The 25,659-nt window shown below is 42.5% G+C and overlaps 1 protein-coding gene across 10 annotated transcripts in view; it reads left to right on the forward strand.

Moving 5' to 3' along the window:
• DACH2 (dachshund family transcription factor 2) overlaps positions 1-25,659 on the forward strand; it is a 326,286-nt gene that overhangs the window by 233,193 nt on the left and 67,434 nt on the right. For all 10 annotated transcript variants that reach the window (XM_080991271.1, XM_080991262.1, XM_080991264.1 and 7 more), the window contains 2 exons: positions 15,513-15,668; positions 20,344-20,516. In XM_080991271.1, coding sequence (XP_080847397.1) covers positions 15,513-15,668; positions 20,344-20,516 — 329 coding nt within the window. The remainder of the gene's footprint in view (positions 1-15,512; positions 15,669-20,343; positions 20,517-25,659) is intronic.

Here is a 25,659-nt window from a genome sequence, read left to right on the forward strand (position 1 = left end):
CATTTGCTTGTTGACACTCTCAAAGAATTACATTAGGTGTGTGAGGCAAGATTTCCCCCTTGTTCTTCTATGTGCTCAGTTTTATTTTATCTTTAACAATAATTTCTACCAGTTTTCCAGGGACAGATGTTAAGCTAACTGGCCTGTGATTTCCAGAATCCTCCCTGGATCCTGTTGTAAAAATTGGCATTACACTGGCTGCTTTCCAGTCCTCATGTATGGAGGCTGAATCAAGGGACAGGTTACATATTTTTGTTAGAAGCTGAGCTGTTTCACATTTGAGTTTCTTGAGAATTCTCGTGTGGATGCCACCACAATTAGGGCAGCCTATCTTTACTCTTCATATGAATATTCTTCAGGGTAGCATAAGAGAATGGGTTCAAGGAAAGCATTCCAAAGCCAGGTCATCACCACTGAAAAGGTCCTTTCCCCAGTGCATCTTGTTTGTGCGGATCCTGTGAAGAGCCTCTGCTGGGGTTCTCAAAGTACAGAAAGGCAGAAATGGAGACAGACTACCTCTCAGGTACCCTTTGAATTGGTTCCAGAATCAGACTGGGATCCTGTGCATTTGGCAAAACAGTAGCGTTAAAACAGCATAAACAAGATCTAAATCAAAGCTTTCCATAATAAACATTTATCTTGTTCATTTTACATGTAACATATTTGGGGGAGGGGGCGCAATTTGGATGGCACAGTAGAAACACTGCTAAGAGGAAACGAAGTAAAGGTCACATTTACCCTTGCAACGCTCATTAGTATAATTACACACACAGCTAGACGTTTTGAAATGTGATGATAGGGGAAAATGTACAGGAGTAAGTAGGCAGTCTGCTGGTCAGGGATTGACCCAGACACATATCTGACAATGCAATGGATTGATAAAATCTGATATTATGGTAATGTAATTTTGTGAGAGAGAAAATAAAACGATTCAGTGTGAAGCAATTTTTAAAAAAAGAATAAGGAAATAAAATGCTTTGTGGGATGGCTATCTAGTTATTTCTTTTGGAAAAAGGAGGTGGTCCACACCAACCTCAGTCTGCCTTCAGCAGCCCTCACCAGCCTATCTTCTCATTTACAACCCCCCCCCCCGCCGTGTATGTGTGTGTGCGCGCATGCACGCACAGCCGGTATGTCACCTTCCTCCTCCTGAGTCTCAGAATTGCCTTTGGCTCTATCTGTCATTAGCTCTGGCTCCACCTACTGTTGGCTTCCTTGCCTTTCACCCCACCAGTCCCAACGGACAGCTGCTGGCACTGGGTGCCAAACAGAAGGTGCACCCATTAATTCAGTGCAGGTTTGCATGCAACATTCTTGTGCAATGTACGCTTAACTATGTTCTCACTTCTGCATTTGGTTGGCAATGTAGGATCAGCAGGTCTGACCCTGGAAGCCGCAGGAAGAAGTTCTGCAGATATCAGGAACATGTGATCACGCTGCACATCTGAAGTTATGAATGTCTTAGCTTGCCCACTGTTTGGGAAATGCCCTGGAAAATGCCTGTGCAGTGAACGAACACAATCTATATAAAACTTGTAGTTGATATGAATAAACCACCCTAAGAACATTAAAAGAGCCATGCCAGATCAGAGCAGAAGCCTGCCTAATCCAGCATTCTAGTCTCGTGGTGGCCAAACAGATGCCTTTGGGACCTACAAGCGCAGCATGAGCTCAGTAGCACAGCTGACCAGGTGCAAGGTTTTACATAGAAAGAGCTGACCTATGCAGGCAGAAATAATGTGGTATTGAGGTAGCGGACCACGTGCTTGAATGCTCTCTCTCTCTTTCTTTCTCTGACATTACCCCCCCCCCCCCGCCTTAGCCACACTGGAAAAGTAGCACTGGAAAAGAGAGACTAGATTAGTTCTCCTAGATCACCTGGCTTCCTTGGTGTAATAAGTTTTTGACATGAGGAGTACATTCAGATACTAAGTCCCACACTTGCAGGATGAAGTGGTATAGTCTAGGAATGACTGTATTACGTAATATTTTTGAAGTGCAGATCCCAGTGTCATTAGGAAGATATGTACAGGCTTCCCTGGGTGTCTTCTTGCACCCCCTGCTGCACACAATGTTATAACATCTGCATGCTTCATACAGGGTAAAATGTAGGAGTCAAAACTGCTGGGGAAGGACTTTCTCATTCCCATCATTGTTTAAAAAGAGAAATGCCTTTTGCCACATAAGAAGAGCTCTGCTGGATCAAGCCAGTGGATTCATCTGGTCCAGCATCCTGTTCTCACAGAAGTCAACTAGATGCCAATGGGACCTGAGAGCAGTCTTCCCTCCTGTGAATATTAGCAACCGGTACTCCAGTGAAGGAATGTACAGGGAAACATGCTTGTCATGTACACAGAGTTGATTCAGATGATCCTGCAAACCATGATTGTAAAGATCAGAGAGGAATGGTAGAGTTTCCCACACACTCTCTCCTCTTTCCTTTCCTGGTTAAAACCAGCCAAGGTTTGCCTCCAGACAAGTCCAAATAAAAGCAGTATACAAAATGACTTGTTGATTTTCTCCAACTTGTTTGTGGGCAGAGAAAGTGACAAATGTCTACACGGGAAAGAGATATTCCCCAATGGCTTCTTTGGGTGAGGCTCATCACGAGTAGTGGCAGGAATGTGGCATCTTTAGATTTTTCCTTTCTGATATTTGTTTGTTGGCTTTGTTTTGTGCTGCCATTGCAAGTGGTAGCATAAATCACTCTCTTTGCAGTGTGGCCGTATTTTGATATCACCTCCATCCAGTGCATGAGACCCAGCATCATTTTGCAGTATTCAGCGGTGAGGGGGAGGAATGGTACCCATCACCCTCAAAAGTGTTGAAGAATATTTGGATAAAGTTTTGTGAATTGACATTCTTTTTCTAAGTTGGTGGGGTAGTGAGAAAAAGAAAAATTTCAGAAACCTTTTCCGAAAATCAACTTCTGAGAAATTTCTGCTCAGCTCTGGTTCAAACTATCTTTTCCAGTTCTGGTATGGAGGCAACCTGTGGTTTGTTCTGGTATGGAGGTTCCAGTTCTGGTATGGAGGCAACCGCAGGCATATGATGGTTTGCTGAAACAGAGAAGGGAGTCGGACAAGAAATCAGATACCATGATTTGGGGGGGGGGGGGGAGGAATAAGCATAAAGCTGAGGTTCACTCCCAATATTACAAACTGTGCTTTGAAAGCTCACCAGAAAGATCACAGCTTGACTGTGATAATAAGTAGAGAGAAAAACGTCAACAAATAATGCACTCTCCACAAAAGGCATTGTGATACATAGCTTTTTAAGAAAGTATAAATTTTATTGCATGGGATGTCAAGAATGAACATCAACTTTCTTCCCAAAATGAAGAGCTTGGGTGAAGTGAGCATTTGTCATTATGTTTAATTTGCACATACCTCACCAAAGAAAAGGCCATGGGAGTTAGGCCGAGAGCACAGCTGTACGGGCGCCTCAACTAATTGCCTCTCCATCCTCAACCTCATTTATCTTCATTTCTTCCCAATTATACCACATTATCAATAGTCTCTGTTGCATCAGAGTCTTAATCCCCTTTATTCAGGCAGCATTAGATAGTGGCAGATGACTTCTTGGAGGTAGTCGGAGTAAATAGCTATGAAATGCCACCTCTGGCAGATGGCGTTGCTTTGCAAGAAATGGGACAAAACATTTGGAAATGTGTTGCTGGGCACTGGTATGAGAACGCAAGCTGTCAATATTTTTATAAATGATCATCAAGGTGCTGCTTGCTTAGCACCAGAATGTAACCCAGCCAAGATGGTTAGTAAAGTTTGGAAACTGTTCCGATGTAGATTTCAGATATATTCCAGAGAGTCCTTTAGAAGGGGTATTGGCCTTGAACTATTATAGAAGGGAACTTCAAGGGTCATTTAGTCTGACCCCTGCTGATGCAGGAAATCCACAGCTACACAGAGGTTGCCAACATATATGGGAGTGGGTAGACTATGGGCACATTTGGAAATAGGAGAAATTGTAATGGGCATGGCAGCAAAATGGTGTCTTTGAGAGCCTTGCAAGTCACAAAATGGCTGCCATGAGGGCCTGCCCTGTGACAAAGGACAAGTCACTAGGAGTCACAAGAAGGAACTGAGCCCGTCAGAGACCAAACTATTCTTTGCTCCTTAAAACACATAACGAAATAACCAACTTCCACTGATCACCCCCCACCCCCACTGCAGCAGCCACACAAACAAGCCACCCCACATAACAACCACACACAAGACAAAACAACCCATTGCTCAATGCTGCCCTGTCTCAGCCCACATCAGGAAAGCTGGGGCTGTTCATACTGTCCTACAGAACACAATCAGGACCACAGTGAGAAATGTAGCTTTAACTCTTTGTGTCCCCTTTCTGTACTTCTAGTTCTGAAGCCCCACACCTGTAAATTCCATTTCAAAAAAGACTTCACTAAGAACATAAGAAGAGCTCTGCTAGATGAGGTCAATGGCCCATCTCGTTCAGCAACCTGTTCTCAGGCTGACCAAACTGATGCTTACAGGAAGCCCAAATTCAATTCAGTGCTACTTGACTGCAATGTTGGACCAAGATTGGACCAACCAAAATTGTGACCACGGTGGGAAGCAAAGCATGAAAGCACCCAACACTAGGGTGCTGCTCTAGATTCACATCCCCCAACCTGGCAATATGCAGGGAGGGATTTTCCAGTTCCTGTCACTCCCTCTTACCTTCTCTGTGCAGGTCAATCCCCACCATAACACTTTTCACTGCCCCCCCCCCCAGGCTGTTGTCCTCCTTTTTAAAGGCAGTTGGAGTTTCCAGTGCCTCTGGTAGATATGCCCCCTTCTCTTCCAAAATGAAAGCCAGGAGCAACAAGGAGTTGTAGGGAACAACAATGTATTTTGTCCTCCACCCCATCCTACCTTTGAAATTTGTTCTCCAGTGCCAAAATGTAAAAGTTAGCAGCTCAGTTGCAGATCTCATGCTTTGAATGCAGAAGGTCCTGGGTTCAATCAGGCTCAGTCTCTGGCATCTTCATGTATGGTTACGAAAACCTCCATCTGAAACCTCAGTGAATCACTGCTAGTCAGTGTAGCTCAGAAATAGCCAACATCATGCCCTCCATATGTTATGGGCTACAAATCCCATTATCCCTGACCCTTGGCCATGCTGACCATGGTTGATGGGACTTGGAACTCAACAACGCCTGGATAGGTTCCCCATCCCTGTTCTAAACCTGATCTAGGTCAGGTGCAAGGAAGCTTTGGTCCTCCATATGATCCCTGGCCATTGGCCATGCTTGCTAGGGCTGATGGAGGTTGAAGGTTCAGCAGCATCAGGAGAGTTAAAAGTTCCCCATGCCTGATTTATTGCATATATACAAAAGCAATGTATACAAGCTAACACATTAGCAGGATTTTAAAAAAATGCTTATAATATTATACATAAGGTATAAAATTGGAAAGTAAAATGAGGTAAAGAATTTATGGACATGCATGAACAACATAGAACAAGGGAACCGGGGGGAGAGGTGGTGTCAGGGAATTCTAGTAGTCCCATGTTTTGGATTCAGTATGGATTGTGCATACGTGTAGGTTTTTTTTAAGGTTTTGATGTATGGTTTTTCTTTTTTATGTGATGTTTTGTTGTAAAACTTGTGTGTGTGTGTGTGTGTGTGTGTGTGTGTGTGTGTGTGTGTTCCCCATGCCTAGCATAGGTGATCATCTGAACTTGGCCTGTCTATGTAATTCAAAATGTCTAGAGGGCACCAGGTTGGCTACTGGTGGGGTAGATTTAGATGGGTCAATGGTCAGATGGCGCACGGCAACCAGTGTTCCAGTGCAACTCAGTAGTATTGTGGCTCATGGTCTAGAAACTTAATGACAAGCATCAAATATCCTGACAGACATGCAATTTCTTCCACCTACCCCCAGTTTGAGTTTTTAAAGTCAGGATAGTTTTTAAAGTCAGAAAGAGTTTTCAAAAAGTTTGGGGAGAAAAAATGATATTCTGGGTGCCTTTCCCCTCCTTCCTCCCCAGTGACTTTTTATTATATAATTATCAATAGATTACCACACCTAAGTTGTGACAGACATATTTTTTAAGTATGACTGACTGATGGACAGACTGGGAATTGCTGAATTAATGGGCATATTTCAAAGCCTTGGCAGGACTGAGCAGTAATTACATCTGCTGAACCACTTGATAACTTTTTGGAAGTAGACCAGTAAAGCCATCGCTAGAGTTCTCAATTTTTAATATTTTAACTTAACCGGTTTTATAGCTTACTTCGAGTGCACAGTACAGAACACCCTAAACGCAGCTGTACAAACCGGTGCATGAAATGTCGAAATGCCTTTTGTAAGTCATTCATTTATCATTTCAGATTATTACTAGGCTAGTTCTTTGGGGAATTGTTTTGTCCAAAGGATTTCCAGTCTCTCTTTTTCCCTTCTCCACCTTTAGAAACTCAATCCTTTCTCCATCACCTCAAAATGCCTGGTGTCTTTTTCATGGTGGGGGGAGAAGGATGTCAATTCTTCTTTTGCACCAAAATTGTTGGCATGTCAATTTAGAATTATATCACCCTGTGATTCATGGTAAGCACTGTTGAATTCAGTGGGGCTTACCTTTGAGTAAACATATTAGGATTGTGCTGTAAGTATGTCTTTCCCTTTTACTCTCCTTTCAAACACACCTGAAAGAAAATTCAGTTTAGAAATTTTATATGATGTTGATTGGAGTTTATGGGGGGGAGGAGTGTACTCAGTCCTAAACAGAGCAAAAACTGACTAACAGATGCCCACTTGACTGCTTCAATTGGCAGAACTGGCACTACAGTAGGTGCAGTATAATATAATACCGTTCGGCATTTATCTTTTTGTAAACCGCTTTGAGGTATTTTTTGTTTTTACAGTCAAGAGGTATATAAATTTAAATGAATGAATGATAAGTGGGCACACACACATACTGTACCAAATATAATTTTAAGAGAAAAGCAGCTTCCAGGCACCAAATTATCTCAATGTGTGTGTGGCCCTTGCAGACCTCTATCCCTTTCCCCAAACTTAATGGGCATGTTAGTAAGGAGGGCTCACAACAGCCATCTCCATTAAGATCTAGATGTTGCAGGGAGTGTCCAGAGCTGCTAGGGGTCCATGGGAAGATGGAATTCTCATGGCTCCTAAAGTCCCTGCTTGAAGTAGGAAAGCTTTCGCCCTCCATATATTGTTGACAAACAACTCCCATCATCCCTGGCCATTGGCCATTCCGACTGGGACTGACAGTAGTTGCAGTTTAGCAACATCTGAAGGGCCACAGGTTTCCCATCTCTTCTCTAAACCTGACCAGCGGTGGGGTGGGAGAATTTGATTCTGTTTGCATTTAAAGCACTTACCTGAATTTTGTGGTGCAGTTCTCCAACCGGTCTTTACAAAAATGCATATATTACTCTTTTTCTTTCTTTATTTGCAGTCAACAGAGCATTAAAACATTTTTGTGACAGTTGACAGTTAGCAATTACAAAGGATAACATTAATTTAAAAAGTGCACATGAAACAGCTAAAAGCACAGAATTGAAATATTGGGCATATTAGGGGGGAAATGTACACAAAGGTGAACATTAGTGAAAATAACATACAGAAACACATTATATTAGGATAAATTGCTTGCAAAAATGCATACATTAGTGAAACTGCAGACAAAAATATGTTTATGGGGAGAAATCTTCACAAAAATGCTGAAGAATATTCATGAGGGCTTATAGAGAATATCACAAATTACTGCAGAAATGTGTAGAACTGAATTTAAGATTGGGAAAATGAGAAACTTGAGTTGACCAAAACTGATTAATCTATTTGTCCCTCCACAAAAATGACAAAGCTGCTATTATTTAATTATTTAATTAATTCCATTTACGCTTTGCTTCCTATGAAATACCTTAAATGGATTTCACAATAACTACATCAGCAATAATAATAAAAAAAGAATTACACAATTTCATGTGTAATGTGTATGGGTTGCTCGTGCGTAAGTTGCCGCCTCTCCAGACTTTGTTGCCTTGCTAAACTTTCAGTCTGGGCAGCCCTCCACTTCGTGGCTGCCTCAGTCGCTAGCAGAATCCGTCAGTGGGCGTTTCTTAAATCTTTTCCAACATAAAAGTTGTTTGACACCCAGTCTCCTCCTACTCTCTCTGCGCGGAAGTCTTCTGCGCAGGGTGGGCGTGGGTAGCGGGGGACCCGTGCTCTCCCCGCTGGTGTCCGGTGAAGAGTCCTGGAGCCCTCTCGCCGATTCCCCCATCAGCCCCTCTTTATCCCTGGTGTTGCGCTGATTTGCTTCCCCATCTGTGGAGCTGCCTCTCTCCCTGCTGGGCCCTTCTCCAGCATCATTGGAGAGCCTTCCCTCCGCTTCTAGCTCCGATGTCAGTTCCCTGACATCATGTATACAAACAGTGGACTGCATTCAATGTTAATCCTACTAAGAGTAGATCGACTGAAATGAACGGACATGATTGATTAGTTCCCGTTAATTTCAGTGAGTCTACTCAGAATAGGATGTCGCATACAACCCAGTTATAACTGTTTTTTAAAAAAATTGTAGAACAATTTCAGGTGTAAAAATAATGTCAAGTTATCGATTTTTTGTGAAGCGCTTTGAAGTTTTATAAAACTGTAAATGTTGTGGAATAAATGAATAGATAAAAATCCAAAGTAGGCTGGCTGTTTTCCTGAAGTCAAAAACAATTCAGCTAAACAAAAGATCACCATTTATAGCCCCAAAACCTTTCTAAACATGAAGGTTGTAGCCACCTGGCAGAAGAACGCTGTTTTAAGAAAAGGCCACGACAAGCCTCTGCTGTGGGTTATTTATTTATTTAAAACACATATATTCCACTTTACTTCTCCATAAGGCTCTCAGAGAAACCTACAAAATATTATAACAATAAAATCACATTCAAGTCTGCTATCCATGACATAAAGAGTATGTTGTGCCTGTGGTGCCAGGATTGTGCAGGTGGCATTTCCCCTATGACCTGCGCCTCCTAAGGAGCGGAGCCTGCTGGAGGGCTCTTCCGAGGCAAGAGAGTGGTGCTGAGCAGCTGAAACTCTCTCAGTCCATAATGGAGCCAAGCCAGCCATTGCTGGTAGTTGCCAAGCGGCAGCTCCCGCTGGTGTCCTATGGGGCAAGGCACAATTGCCTGGGCTCAGTTTTGAATGGATTCAGAGTGCAGACAAAGTGTAAATATTTGCTTTATTTTTGCAAGCCGGTATTTGTTGTTGTTGTTTCATTTTGCCATGGGAAACAAAAAAAATAGGTTTTCAGAACTTACCACCCTTGGGCTGTTAGCATGCTCATGTGTGTGCGTGCGTGTGTGTGTGTGTGTGCGCGCGCGCACACACACACACACACACACCAGCTTCTGAGAATTCACCAGGCATGGACACTGAAGACATTATTGCTTTCAACTAGGGGATTCAATTTCCCCCTCCCCCTCCCTGAATTGTATAGCAACAAATCAAATGTCAAACGCAGATAGATGTAGTGGACAGTGTGAATTTCATTTAGACAGACCACACAATTTTAAAAATAGATAGAAGGAATCTGAAACCAAAGGAGAAAGTGCTGTCAGCCGATTGAACTTTAGATTGGTTTTTTGAAAACTTTTATTTCCCTCCTGTCCATCTCAAACTTTGAAACAAATTTGCATTTTACAAAGTCGCCTTCCCCTGGAAGATGCGAGTTTGACGAACCAGTGATCGATACCTGGAGTGTGGGCACCTGATTTTATGCCTTGAGTTCCTTTTCAGAACCTTCCCCGCCCCAGAAAACCTGGCTTCGAAAAGCAATTGAGGAATTTGTCCCAACAGATTTTTATGGTGGAAATGCTGCCGGTGTGAGGCGACTATTCTCCTACACAGGGAAAGTCACACAGTTGTTGTGAGGATGAAAGGCTTGAGCTCCTATCCTAGGAGGAAAGGTGGGATATAAAGGAAATAAAAAGCCCAGGGGTCCCCAACATTTTGATGGCACCTTTGGAAACTGCCATGGGAACCCATTTCACAAAAGAAAAAACTGAAAATAAAACCCTCTTTAAAAAATCCTAGCGAAGTGTCTTGGCCAAAAGAATACAATAAAAGCAACTGCCTGCATTCCCCCAAAGCCACTGAATTTTTTTTAAATGGGAGGGACGGTGAACCTTAAGCTGGCAACAAGGGGATGTCTGATGGTGCTATAGCGCCCACGAGCACCACACTGGGGACTCCAATGCTGGCCATACTGCCACACCCCAACTCTGTATGGAGAGCCAAAGGATAGAAAAGGGGTGCCTAGCTACATTAAAAGGCCTCTTTTCAGAAGTGGGGCCAGTGGTGCACGGGGATGTCAGGAATAGGGCTGGTCCCATAATCCTCATCTCCCCTACAGACATTTGTTCTACATGTGGAAGGGGAGATCTGAAAACATCTGAAAACAACATTTGTAGTCAGCCTATAAAACAGTACTCTTAAGAGGTCATCTTCACCTTCTTTGAATGGATGGCATCTCTGTAATATGTATTGTTTCTTTCCATACAATTTCTGAAACCAGCTCAGCTGAACTTGTTTATCAGAGAAGGCTTCTGTTTCTGGCTGAAATTTTATATGTAGTGTCCCTGTTGGCCTGCATTTCAGTTCCTTTTCCTCTTGGTTAGCATCTATCATTCAGACATCTGGAACGTGCCCAGGCACAGATCATCTTCTTAATTTACACACTGCATCCACTGTTTAGTAAATGATGTGGACCTCAACAAACTTAATTATGATAGAAAATGTGTTGTTCTTTTTCAAAGGCAACATGGAATCAGAGAACTGTAGAGTTGGAAGGGACCCTGAGGGTCATCTAGTCCAACCCCCTGCAATGCAAGAATCTCGACTGAAGCATCCATGGCAGATGGCCATCCAGCCTCTGCTTAAGAACCCTCAATGAAGGAGAGTCCACCACCTTCTGAGGGAGTCCATTCCACTGCCAAACAGCTCTTATTGTCAGAAAGTTCTTCCTCATGTTTAGCCACCTTTGGTCAGAAAAAATATGAAGTCAGAGTTGCCTTTAGCATTAACTACAGATTGTTTGTGTATTTCTCTCTCTTGGTTTATCACTACAGTAGTACCTTGGGTTACATACATTTCAGGTTACATAGGTTATAGACTCCGCTAACCCACAAATATTACCTCGGGTTAAGAACTTTGCTTCAGGATGAGAACAGAAATCGTGTTCCGGCGGCGCGGCAGCAGCAGGAGGCTGCTAAAGTGGTGCTTCAGGTTAAGAACAGTTTCAGGTTAAGAACGGACCTCCAGAACGAATTAAGTACTTAACCCGAGGTACCACTGTATAAAGAATCAAGTGTGGGGTAGTGATTACAGTGTTGGACTAGAACCTGGGAGACTCAGATTCAAAGCACCATGAAAATTTACTGGGTGACCTAGAGCCAGTCGCCATCTCTCAGCCTAGCCTACATCACAGGGTTGTTGTGAGGGGAAAACTATTTATGCTTTCCTGAGTTCTTTGGGAGAAAAGTGGCATATAAATGGAATAATAAACAAACAAAATTGCAGCATAACCTTTTCCCCGAAAGCCAAAGCAAGTAAGGTTTTTACTCTGCATTGTTGGAGGAAGGGTGGTTTGTGCCTCTCTCTTTTTTTTAAAGTTACTGTGACACAAAATGTGCTTAGCAAAATGTGATAGAGATCAAATTCTCAAACCCTTAAAACTTGCATTTGGTTCTGCCAGCGTTATTTAAAAAGTTAGAAAACTTTGGCCACAATCCAGAACACATTTTGATTTTTGATTTTTTTTTTTAAGGAAATGGATATATTAATTTATGCAGACACCATATTGAGTGTTGTTTGTGAGCGTTTTATCTAGCTAACTTTTGTAGACACAGTATAATTACATATTGGTACATGCAATTCACATATTCATTCTGAATAAAAGAAAAAGATCGACCCTTTTAGAAACCAGAATTAGTGGGCTCTTATATCACTTTAACAGGAGACCCATATTCCTACCACAGAGTTAACAATTCCCAGAGAGAACTATAGCAATTGCAGCTCTGTGGGGAGAATGGACAACAGTCTCCCAAAAACTCTCAGCTCACTTTATAAATTAACAGTTCCCAAGATTATTTGGGGGAAAGCTTAGGGTGGCAATTAACCTTCTCCTACTCAGAGTAGACCTGTTGACATTAACGGATGTTGAGAAGGGAGTACAAAACTGGTGATTAAAGGAAATGATTTGGTTCAACAAGACAGCTCTTTTATAGGGACTGAATCCTTCCCCTCTCACACACATTGTAAAGCAACCCCTGACTTTGCCATGTAATAGTTTAAAGAAAAAGAAGAAGGATGAGACCATATTTTACTTTTATTGTTAGGTGTACCCTTTTAAATGTGGGGTGTAAATCTAAAAACTGCAGTTGATGAAGCTACTTACCTATGCTATCATTCCTGAGGATAATCTCATTGGTGATGGAGGGAAGAGGTAACCCCACAATAGAATGTCAAAAAATGTCCACAACCTGGTTCCCACCAGATGTTTTAGACTACAGCTTCCATCATTACTGATAACTGACCACTCTGGAGCTGATGGGAGTTGTAATCTAAAGCATGTGGAGAGTGCCAGGTGGGTGCAAGCTGACCTACAAGAACTCAACTTCCAAGGAAAAGGAACTTTTTAATTCTAGAATGCAAAATGCATATTGTTTGCTTTGTGCTCATTAGTCCAACTGTGTTTAATCTCTGGAACACTGGCCTTTAAGAAGATGCAAATACGACCATGCTTTGAAGTGCACCCTATTTCAGTCAATGTGAATTTGGGACAGTCAGTGCACAGTGTGTTAAATTTACGATGGAAGTGCTGACACAACTAACGCAAATATAGCAGCGCTGTTGAACACCGCTGTAATTATGCCACATTATATTAAAACATATGGTATAATTTAGCTTGGCATAAATGTATCTTTCTTTGTCACTGCATTGCTCATCATTTTTGAAAATTACAAATCTGTAATAGTAAAGGTAATTCATAGCTTAGCTGTGGTATTAAAATGATGGAGTGTTTCCCTTTTTGCTCAATCATTGATCTTTCAATTTTTTTGTTCTGTTTGATAGCATTAATCACATTTATTAGCCAAGTGCTTATCATAAAGAATGTTGAGTGTTTCTATGCTGTTACTTTCATCTTCAATTAAGATACATTTTTCCTCCTGCCACTGTCCCTTACACACCAACAAAGTATTACTGATTCTAATTGGAAATCAAGTTAATGAATTCCTGGCAGTGTCAATAACCCAGACAGGCGCCTCCCCACCCCCACCCCCACCTCCACCCCCCACCTCCTTCGACCAATACAAAATCTAATCGAATGCTTTCATTGAAAAGGGAAAATAACGGAAAATACCTTAATTAACATTAACATAATACTTGGCTCTGTAGAAAATTATTGTGGCACATTGACACAGGACCAAGTGCATGAGCAAAATTAATAATGCATTCCTTAATTAGCATTTCGGGGACGCGGGTGGCGCTGTGGGTAAAACCTCAGTGCCTAGGACTTGCTGATCGCAAGGTCGGCGGTTCGAATCCCTGCGGCGGGGTGAGCTCCCGTCGTTCGGTCCCAGCTCCTGCCCACCTAGCAGTTCGAAAGCACCCCTAAGTGCAAGTAGATAAATAGGTACCGCTTTATAGCGGGAAGGTAAACGGCTGGTGCTGGCTCGCCAGATGCCGCTTAGTCACACTGGCCACATGACCTGGAAGTGTCTCCGGACAGCGCTGGCTCCCGGCCTCTTGAGCGAGATGAGCGCACAACCCTAGAGTCAGACACGACTGGCCCGTACAGGCAGGGGTACCTTTACCTTTACCTTAATTAGCATTTCAGGTTTTTTAATCCTTTTTTAGGGAGGAGCCCAGATTAGAAAATTGGGGGGGGGGCATTGGGCTGGCAGAAAATGGTTGAGTAGTCAGGGGGAGGGACCAGTTTGAGTGTCTTTGCCTTGTAACGGGAAATGCACATGACCTGGTACATGGAACAAGATGTGCCACGTAGAACAGGGCAGTCCACTTCACACACACAACATTCTGCACCAGGGTTATCTGAAATAATTCCTTATGCTGGTCTATGACTGTAGTAAAGATGTGAATTGGAAATAATTCCAACAAAAACAGAATTCTCTGACCTATACAACATTCAGCCAATGGGTACACATTTGTGTTGTCTTTAGATTTTATTGTTTCTTCTTCTAGTTGTGCAGAAGGGCCATCAACTATTAATGGTGTTTCAAGGGACAGCTTGGCCCTGACTTCCAGGCAAATTCTCTTCAGCTGCCCACTCTGAGATGTGCTTGTTTACTTGAAGAGCTGAAAAGATTCCATGCTCTGTGCGTTATATACCAGAGTTGGGGAGCCCATGATTCTCTATATGATGTTGGACTCCAACTCTATAATCAATCACAACTAGCCAATACAATGGTCAGAGATGATGGAAACAGTGGTCCAACAACATCTGGAGACACTGGTACCAACTATAGGGGGCCCACACCGCAGGGCTCTGACATGACTTCCAGACTTCTGAGGCGATATCCGAGGTCCTGCGAAACCTCTGACACAACTTTTGGTAGAAACCAGAAGTCACATCAGAGGTCTTCAGGGCCTCGGAAGTGCTGCTGTGAAGCGCCAATGTAACATGACATCACAACGTCATGATATCACATTATGTCACGGGTGCCATTGGGCACCCATAATCTGAGGCCAAAGTTGGCACCCCTGTGGAGAATCACTGGTTCCCCATTTCCTGTTATACAGCATAGACTCTTTCCACATAATTGGGAATTCTGGATGGTGGCTTTCCTGGTCAGAGCTCATATATTCTGTATGTATGTAGTCTTTAATCAATCCTTTAGTCATATTTGTCAGTCTTCTCCATTATTCCCCCCCCCCCCCATTTCCATGGGTATGTCACATGCACAAGTCTAGAATCCATTATGCAGGAACTCCATTTAGCCATTGTCCCTGAACATCTTATTCCTGCGGGGTCTATTGCTATACTGTAAAAAACCAAAACAAAACAAACCCATAACTTACACCTATTACAAGGGAAAGAGAAACCACAGCCTTTCAGTGTTGTATGATGGAACTTTATTTTGTAATCCAATATGTTGGATGTTCAGTTCTATGTATCAGCAGCAGCCAAGAATATATGGATGTTGCTAGATCTTTCTTCTCCTTACAGATGGGCTTTCTCTTTTCTTCTGCCCGATTGTATCTTAGTAAACTCTTGACCCCACAGACGTCCTGTGTTGAGTTTATATTGGTGTCCTTTCTTTTGTTTGTTTTATATATTGTTGTTTCCCCCCCACCTTAATGCATAATTGAACATTTCATCTAATTAACTATTATTTTTTTTTATAAAAAAAATCTTCCTGTCAGGGTAGGGAAGAAATCTTTTCATGACCCTTTGCCAGTGATGAAAAATAATTGCTCAAAACCCAATCTTTCCACACTCTTTTCCAGGTGGAAGTGAATCTTCATGGGATAAAGAGAAACTTCAGTCACCCATCCCACCGGGATCCCATCACGGGGTCAGCCATGCTACTCTGGCAGGGCAGCCAAGTCTGGGAAGTGCTCATCCTCTCAGCCCTCTGCAGCAAAACCATCTGCTCACAAACAGTATGTATGATGGTATCCCCTTTTCATCCTCTGCATGGCCATGAGAAGTGTGGGAGGAAAGCTGAAAACATTAAAAAGCTGGGCTGAAAATCCTACCGCACTTTCATCCCTTGCAAAAGTGTGTGGAGATACTTAGAAACTTTTTGAGGGCCAAGTGAATTCTAAGAATTGTCAGGATGGTGTTCTTAAATACAAGGTATTTACATCATCAGGAAAACTTTAATATTGCTTCAGGTGACCAACGTGGCTGCTCTCAACAGACCAGTCAACATTCCAGGAGCATAATTTCCCTGGGCTGAGGAGGCTGGTTCTTTAGGGCAAATGGCCCAACCAATCTCAGTCTTGATTCTTTCTAACCCACCTGTCTGCCTTCCTGTTTACAACAAATCCAGGGGGTAGGAGGATGAGGTAAAGGTAGAATGTGTTGGCACAACCTGCCTTTGGCTCTGGCTCCACCTACTGTTGAGCTCCATTCTTTCTGCCCTACCAGTTGCAATGTGTACCAGCCACCACTGTCCTTGGAAATCAACTGTCTTTATCATTTTGGTAAAGGAACCTTGACTGTCCCTTATTTAAAGGTGAGACCACAATTAACAAAATGTTAGAATTCACCCACCCCATTAATCCAATCTTTGGGGGTGTTATTAGCCCCCTCAAACTTGGGCCTAATGCTTAGGACCAGAGCTATAACTTGTAGTCCTAGATATTTCATGAGTTACACTGAACTCTAAGCACTTTTTCTTGGGTTTGTTTACTTTTTTGTGTGTGCAAACAAATGGGAAGTGGACAACAAACAACAACAACATTTTATTGGGACATTTGGTTTTTGAAATAAAGCTGGAAAGAATGATTCCTTGTTATACAAGTTTCTTTGGTAATTCTGCCAAACTTAGTGGTTTGAAATCATTGGATAATACAGCCTTCTTTCTTTCCTGATGCACAAAAGAATATTTTGTCCAGGCAGGAGAAGGAAAAGAATGTAGATAGGTTGCTTGCCAGATCGAAAAGGAGGAAAAGAGTTGTGAAAGGGTGACAGCAAATGAATGAGGGAGAAATAAGATCTGCATTGTAATATTTTAATTTGTGTTCTGAAATTTTAAAGGTAGGTTTATGCAATTTACTTAGGATACATATCTTTGTGGATATGTGATGCATACATACAAAGTATCTTGATTATCACTCCCAACGTTAGTTGAACACACTGAGCAATTTGCTCTGGTTCTTATAATAACGCATTCTCTGGTCCCCTATTTGGCTAAACGACAAACCCTAGACTCCTTGTGTCGCATTGAATGACAGTATCTAACTTCTATATACTGCTAAATTTCATTTTCTGTACTGAGGAGTTCAACACATTTGTAGTATCTAGTATCTTTTCAAGGTCTGCAAATGAAATTTATTTCCTTCCTTTCAGATTATTTCACTATTTTTATTATTGTTGTTGATCACCCTGTTGTCTTGCTGATCACTCAGCAGTCTTCCACAAGACAATTCAAGGGTTTATTGAATATCGGGCATTATGTCTGATTTGTGAACATGAGATGCATTTCCTTCACACACCCTTTTGAAAGCACTTGATGTATTGTCCCTTAAAACTGGCAATGTGCTGTTAAATTCCGTTTGTAGTTTGCATTTAGTTTGCATGTCAATTGGACTTTAAGTAGGCACGCAACTCAGTGCGGACAGATGGTGTCTGGGAGGGTTGAAAACTCCATGGAGTATGAGGAAAGATTACCAGACTGCTGTGGGGGGCATCAATGAGGAAACAAAGACTTACGTTTGTATGAGCTTGGAGGGTTGGGTGAGGTTGTAGAACTGCTTAAAGAAAAGAGATGTCACACACACTGTTCCACAGCCCATCTAAGTGACCAATTAAATTTATTTATTTATTTAGCATTTTCTGTTAACATTTCTAAACTGGCAACCTCTCAGCAGTATACAATAAAATCAATGAAACACCAGAAAAATTATAAAATCATAAAATGCAGAGCAAATGATCAACACTGAATCAGATTAATTTGTGTTTAAATTCAGATCCAGCCCTATCTTCAAAGATTGTGACGCACATAACATTTAAACAGATTAATGTGCTGAAAAAATAAATATAAAAATGGTCGGGGCTAAAGATGGATGTGTAATACATCCCTGTCCATCTCTAGCACAAAATTTCTTCTCAGGATTTTTTTTTAAAAAAGGTCTTGCATAACTGCTACTCCTGTGAGGGACAGTGGAAATTATTTCACGTCTGTGCTTGGAAGTGGTGGTGAGAGGGCTAGTGGACCAACATCTACAGTGGCTTCCTTTTGTCTTCCAAGTACAATTACACCTTCTGGTTTTGCTTTACTCAACCCTTTAATGCATTGAGTCCATATGACAAGCACAGTCTATACTAGGGGTGGGGAACCTCTGGCCCTCCAGATGTTGCTGGATGACAACTTCCATCATCCCTGACCACTAATTATTTTGGATAGGGCTGGTGGAGTCCAACAACATCGGGAGGGGTGCAGGTTCCCCATCCTGTATATACAACAGGAATTGAGAATGTTCTGCCCTCCAGTTCCTGTCAGGGGCAACCAACATGGGATGATGTGAGTTGTAATCCAGCAATATCTGGAAGGCCACAGGTTCCTCATCGCTGGTTTAAGAAAAGAGCCTTCTCTGTAGTGGCACCTACCCTGCAAAAAACCCTCCCATCAGATGTCAAGGAGATAACAACTTATAGAAGACATCTGAAGGCAGCCCTGCATTTGGAAATTTTAAATGTTTAATGTTGTATTTGTTGGAAGCCACCCAGAGTGGCTGGGCCAACCCAGGCAGGTGGGTGGGGTACAAATAATAAAATTATTAGTATGATTAATTATAAATAAGCCTCAGGCTGTGAGATTCCCCACACATATTTCTTTTTCACACATGAGAGGAGGAGAGGAAAAAGCTAAGCCTTCAAAGTAAGCTGCCATTGCTCATGAACTCAGCGAATTGTGGTTGATTCCAACCACAGTTAAGTAACAGAAGCCCAGATCAAACTGCAGTATGATGTCCTAGATGTTCTAAGGTTAAAATGCACATTTCCTTTCCCCTTGTATCGCATGAGCAGGAAGAGAAGGGTATGTGTGTGTGCAAGCCCAAAGCGTAGGAGGCAGGGGGGATGATCTCAAGATTCATTTCAGTTGATACCTGAATAATGATTTTGTGTCGCCTTCATCAAGAAGTCTGGGGCTGAAGGGAGTTGTGGCCCTAAACATCTGGAGGGCACCAGGTTGGTGAAAGCTGATTTGGATTAATGTGAATGAGCTTGGAGATCACCCCTTCCCTTAATAGTTATTAAAATGTGTTTGCCCTGTTTTCCATCTGTGTAGGACCACAAAGGTAGCTAAAAATGCCCTCAGTCACAAAAACACTTTAGAAGTTCATAATAAGTTCATAATAATTATAAATTTGAAAACAAGCCATCCCATCAGTAAAACTTAACAGGAAGAGCAACCAACGCTTTGCTGGTCAGTTATACAATGAATCTTTTTGACTGAAGAATTTTCTCCACTGACATCCAACTCTGTGTTCTTGCAGCTGCATATTTTTAACCTGGGTTATACAACTGAGTTGTCTGTGTTTCTGGTCTTTTGTAATTACCATTTATGTCAGTGTTTTATGCCCAAGTTCACTCTGCTTAAAATGTTATCTCCATCTTTGTTAAGAAAGCTTTGCCCCTTGAAAATGCCATCTGTTTGCAGTGTGGATTTGTTTATTTCAACGTCTATTCCTCACCTTTCCCCAAGGGCTTGAGGAAAGTAGCAATACTTAAAAAATAAACCAAGATAACACTCCGTAATGAAATTCAAGATATCCTATAGCTGTTCAGTCCAGGCCCTTGCATGACAACTGAAACAAGAAAATACAGTTCTTCCGGAAGCTATTTGGAGGTTATGGTCTTGGATGGAGCTTTATGTTGCAGAGTATCTATTTGGCTCCCTCTCTATCTGATTTTGGACGCCACGTCAAGATGTTACACACTTTTGACCTGGCTGGGAAGTAATGATTGGTCTTAATCATTTTAGGCTATCTTAAATCATTTTTTAAAAACACAATATTTTATTAACGATATGTGTCAAGTGGTGGCTAATGTCCATTGGGACTAGTGCAGTGATAAGCAGGGGGGTCAACAGTTGGTGGGGCCAGAGATGACAGGGAGCCATCCCCTAACTGGTTGCAAGTAAGAAGGCAGGCAGATGAGGGCTTGTCAAGGGCAGTCCAAATGGACCAACGTCTATATGATTAACAGATGGAAAAAGAATGGGCATCATTCCATACCTCCTTTTCAGCACCTCAAAGAAAAAGCCGCAGAACTCTATATATCTTTCTGGTCTCTCTGTGTCCCCTCACTTTCTTCTCCTCCTCTACATCCTCTTCTTCCATCTCCTCCAGTGCAGACAGAAAAAACTTCCAACATTTTAAAAGTGCCCTGTGGCTCTTATGTAGCTTCCCATCCCCATATGTTTTCTTGTAACATCCACAGATACCACAGATTTTCTTATCACCCCACCTGCAGTTTGCTGGAGAAAAGAACTGATAGATTATTAATTCCATGGAACAATTGCAGTCTTGAGTAAAATGTCGGATTATTAAGGAATGAAAAAAATAACAATATTTAACTGATCCACAGCCTGTTTTCCCCCTACAGGAATAGATCTGCCTTTTATGATGATGCCTCACCCACTTCTCCCAGTTGGCCTACCTCCTGCTTCGGTGGCAATGGCTATGAATCAGATGAACCATCTCAACACTATAGCTAACATGGCAGCTGCAGCTCAGATGCACAGTCCTCTTTCAAGAGCAGGAGCTTCAGTTATAAAGGTAAGGCTCCAAGCTTAGTTACACAATCAACATAATCACATGGTGCAGCTCTTGTTGGAATATACCCTGGCAGCAAGAAGGGAGGACCTCATATTTACAAGCTCTTTTCCACACAGAGGAAATAAATACAGGAAAACTGGGTTTTCCCATGAGATGATCTGTTTCTAGTTCAAGGGGAATGTCTCTCAGGTCAGCAAGGTTTAGAGGAGTGAGTTGTCATGCATAGGTAATGTGCTCTGCAAATCATACAGCTCAGGGAAGTGAAGTTCCAGGATCCTAAGAGTTATTACACATATACGAACCCCAAACATCAAAAAATGGAGCAATTGGAAAATGAATAGAAACGATGAATGGAGTCATCTCAAGTACTTAGAGCACAGTGGTGATTACTGAAACCTTCCTTCCTTCAGCCTTCGTGGATTTGTGTGCTAATCATGGTGGAGCCATCAGTTCCTGAGAGCAGCCTTTTCCTCTCCCCCGCCCCATAGAATGCCTGGAATAGAGTCATCACCCATGGCATTGTTGAAAACAAAAATGGCAGACTCCAGAATCAAGAGTGTTGTTGTTAAACGACAGCCCAGAGCCTGCATCAGTGTGGGCCTTGCTGATACTCACCAATATTAGTCTATATGTCACTTCAATTATAATGTTTAAATGGGATTAATGCAATCAATAGATTGAATTGTGCAAATCCTATTGCAAGCTGTTGTATAAGTTAGTTGCTTCTCTGTAGTGTCAGAAGAGTCTGCTTCATGGACATCTTTGAATGAGGTTATCATGTGTGTCTCCCTCCTTGCCTTAATTTATCTAAAACAAAGCTGCCTCTCCCTGCCTTCGCCACTACCCTGCTGCAAAATGTGCCTGCTCAGCAAAGTTAACATTTAGTACTCTGGAAAGAAATGTCATAACTATGAAATTTGATTTCATCTTGACAAGAACACTATACATTAGGAAGAGCTACAGTAGGCCCATTTAGAAAGCCTTCCTTGCCATCTTTAATCTAGCCTAATGTGATTAGCAGGTCCTACTAGCACTTCTGTAGTAAAGACTCTTTGTCAAAAACTCTACTGTAAATCCCTGCCTTTACAGTCCCGCTGAGGAAACTTCCTCTCTTTGAATCTTGGCTTGCCGTAAGTCATCCATGGGATCAGAATTTTAAACAAAATGTTAGCACTCTCTGTTCTACAGGGCATGTCTTTAAAAAGCACAGAATGAACTGAATTGAGTGTAAGCTGGTTGTTGATCGTAGGACTAGGAATGGGAAGATTTCTCATTTCCCCAGTTCAGGAAGGCTTTGCACGGATGCTTGAAGCTCTAATGGAGGCTTCATCTTCTACACCATACATTTCCCATTGTGGTTTAATCAATGCCTCTATCCAGGGAACTCTGTGTGGGGAATGGGGTCGCCTTACAACCCTCAGTACCTTCACTGCTCCTAGGATTCTTTGAGGGAAACCATGACTGCTAAAGGTGGTATAATAGTGTTTTAAATGTATTGTGTTGTTATGACTGGAGCTGTTACATAGGAGCCAGAGACTCCACCCCCTTCCTAACTCTCAACCAGAACCTGATCCGTACAGGTGCATACAGTGGTACCTCTGGTTACGTACTTAATTCATTCCGGAGGTCTGTTCTTAACCTGAAACTGTTCTTAACCTGAAGCACCACTTTAGCTAATGGGGCCTCCTGCTGCTGCTGCACCGCCGTTCTCATCCTGAAGCAAAGTTCTTAACCCGAGGTACTATTTCTGGGTTAGCGGAGTCTGTAACCTGAAGCGTATATAACCTGAAGCATATGTAACCCGAGGTACCACTGTATATGTAATTATCTCTGCTGCTAAGTAGCCTTGCATGAAGCTACCTGGGCACTTCACCGATGGCCCTGAAGCACCTGGCTCACCTTCTTCATTTTCCTTATGACTCCGGTTGGAATGAGCCAGCCAGAAATTTAGGTAACTGGTGTGGAGCCCTCTGGGTGAAGTAATACCACTGTCTAGGGTGTGAAGTCTAGGGTGAAGTAATACCACTGTCATTGGTCTGAATCCATTGCCACGCATGTCTTATCCAGTGACTCCATTGTTATTGATGCCTAGATCTAAGGACTCCATTGTCATTGGTCTGAATTCATTTTCATTAATGATGCAGTCACTGGATGCAGTGACTCCATTATCAGGATTGCTGGCAGCCTGGAGATCTGCTGAGGGAGAGTTTATGCTCCCTCTGCTCCTCCTCTAAAGAAACCCTAGGTTCCAAGTCTGAACTTCGACACAAGCCCCAGTCCAAATCCCCACTCACATCTTCACTTTTAGCACTCAAAAGTGTCCACTAGTGAGCATGCCACCCTGTGGCATGCAGCCACTCCTGCTTGTCTAGATGAAAGATACAGTGTGGGGAGAGGGGGGGAGGTAAACCCCTATCCTTTGCATGGTCTGGAATGTAGCCTATTATTGTGCAAAGATAAGAGCCATATTTGTAGCTCGGCCAACCTTTTGGCTCAGACAGACTTTTTCTCTGTCACCTCATGACGCAGGGCTAGAATTATTATTAATGGGTAGAAATTGGAAGAAAACACACTTCAGCTAAACATTAGGAGAAATGTCATGGCAGTGAAATCTTCTTGACAGTGGAAACAGGCTGCCCTGGGGAGTGGTGGCTCTTCCTCACTATGGATATTTAAGCAGAGGCTGGCCACCCGTCTGTCAGGGATACGAACAGGCAGGGTCTGCACCATCGTACATCCAACACACATTTAAAGCGCATGTCTTCCCCTCCCAAAATTCTTGGAACTGTAGTTTGTTAATTGAATTGTAGCTCTGTGAATGGGAAACTACAGTTCTTGAGGTTTGGGGTGGGGAGCCAGGTTCTGTAAATGCGTGTTGGATGTGCTTTAATTGTATGGTGCAGACTGCTCCCATTGTTGCATTCTGCATTATAGATCCTGCACTCAGTGGGAGGTTGACCTCCAAGATCCCTTGTAATCTTGAAAATCATTTGATTCTACGTTCATTTAAAAAAACAAACACTGGGGGAGGAGGCACTTTGATATTATGGCACTTCAAATACATCAATATATTAGTAGTAGTTTTACTGATACATATGCCTAATGGTAAGAACACTGCAGATCTCCCAGTTATTCAGTTTGCTGTGCAATCATTGTGATGGTATAGCAGGAGGAATCGATGCTTCTTCCTCGGGGATACAGGTTTGAGACCCATAAGTGCCAGATAACAGTTCTTCCAAAGCTCTGTGGTAGCTTCTGGTAAATAATAACCAATGCGCTGTGTTTGTCTTTAATGTTGGGAGAGCTATTTTGAGTTGCAAATCCACATGCTTTTCTGTAAAAGCTAACCTGGGAATATTGTCAGACCAATCGCTTATTAGCCTTTTACTGTGCTTCAGGTCCTTTTAATGTTGGCTCAGCCGCCAGCGTTTGTTGTTAATAACAAATATAGCCCTAATGTGGGCTGGAAATAGCATTAACGTCATTAAGCCTGGAAACATCATTTAATCAGTCAGACACAGCATCAAATAAGGAATGTTTTCATAGTAGGAAAGAGATTGCAGGGAGCTTGAGAGAGAGAAAAGCCTAATTAGTTTGAAGAAAGTGAACCATATGATGGAAAACAATAGGCAAAAAGAAGGGTGGGCAGTGCATTTAAGATGCCTAGAAGGGCTTGCTTCACCCCTCCCAAGTTTACCCATGTAGATTTGAGGAAGGCAATCCTCAAATCTCAACAGGTACAGCTCACTTCTTCTTTCTCCTCCTTCTTGTGTTTCTCGCAGCCAGGGACAAATGGGACTTCCAAAGCAATGCTATAAGGGTGTGGGGGGTTTTCTGGCCTCTTGAATCTCTGTGCAGAGCTTGGGGATGGGGTGGCCATGGCAGGGTGCGGGTATTGCAACATGTCTTGAGCTCCAGTTGAGTCTCAGCTAACAGCCTCAGTATGCATTCACCTCCCCTGCTGTTCCTTCACTATATGATCACATGTGTACCGGTTCTTCGTTTCTTGATATTATTTTGGAGTGCTTTTTAATTTTTTTAATTATTTCATGCACCTCTACAAATCTTGGAGTTCCCCCAGAAAGGCAGATATCTCACCAATGGTTTCTCAGTAGCCCAGTTTTTGGCTTATAGTGCTGTTGGCATTGGCTGGCTGAGTTCAGTATTAGTTGGAAGGTCTCTCCCGCACCAGCATTTTGTACATAGAAGAGAGTTTGCAGAGGCTGGGAGGCTTTCTAGCTTTCTCTCTCTTGACAAGGAAAATGGAATGGGCAGAGAAACAACCACTAACACTGCCTCACATCAACCAGTCCTCCTCGCCATAGTCTTAGCAAAGAAACTGTTCATCATTTGTTCCAGGACCTTGAATTCAGTACTTCCTTACAAAAATGAAATTGCTTTCCAAGAATAAGCCTATTAGAACATAAAGCTGCTGCTAGCCTACAAACTATTCAAAATGCTGATGGACAGGAGCCCACCCAATTCCTATAATTTGCAAATGAGCAAAAAAGGTCTCCCAGCTGTGTGATGGGAATAGTGTATGCACGGGATTTTGATACTTGCTCTTCACTGTGCACCTAGTTCTGCAGAGACAGCTGGAAAATCTTCTAGATTATTTTCTCCCCAAGGGGTTGCAGATGCTACAGAAGCAAACTTGGAACATACTAAATGCCCTGCTCGACCTGAGCAAAGCTCCAGCTTCATATGTTCCACAGTGACCAACCAGATGCCAAAAGGAAATTGCAGCAAGGTGTGCAGAAGGAAGATGGTGTTCAACTCAAGTTTCCACTTTTCTAATCCACGCCCCCCCCCCCCCCCGCTGAACCCATCTGTCTATTTGATGGGATTTTATCACATATGTTGTTGACTGACATATAATGTAGTTTGACTATTCCTCCAAATGAGGAGTGGAGAAACTGTGGCTCTCCAACTGTTGCTGGACTGTGACTCTCAGTATTCCCAACCATTTTAGTTGCTGACCACAGCTGATGAGAGTTGTAGTCCAACAACATCTGGAGGGCCAGAAGTTCCCCATCCTTGCACTAAATGTCCTCTTAACTTTATTTTAACAAAGATCTTTGTTGGACCATTAATTTACCCCCCCCCCCCACTTATCTGGAGTAGCAATACTGATAACAAGTCC

The sequence above is a fragment of the Podarcis pityusensis genome (assembly GCF_964106645.2).
Source record: "Podarcis pityusensis genome assembly, chromosome: Z".
In the NCBI taxonomy this organism is placed as follows: Eukaryota; Metazoa; Chordata; class Lepidosauria; order Squamata; family Lacertidae; genus Podarcis; species Podarcis pityusensis.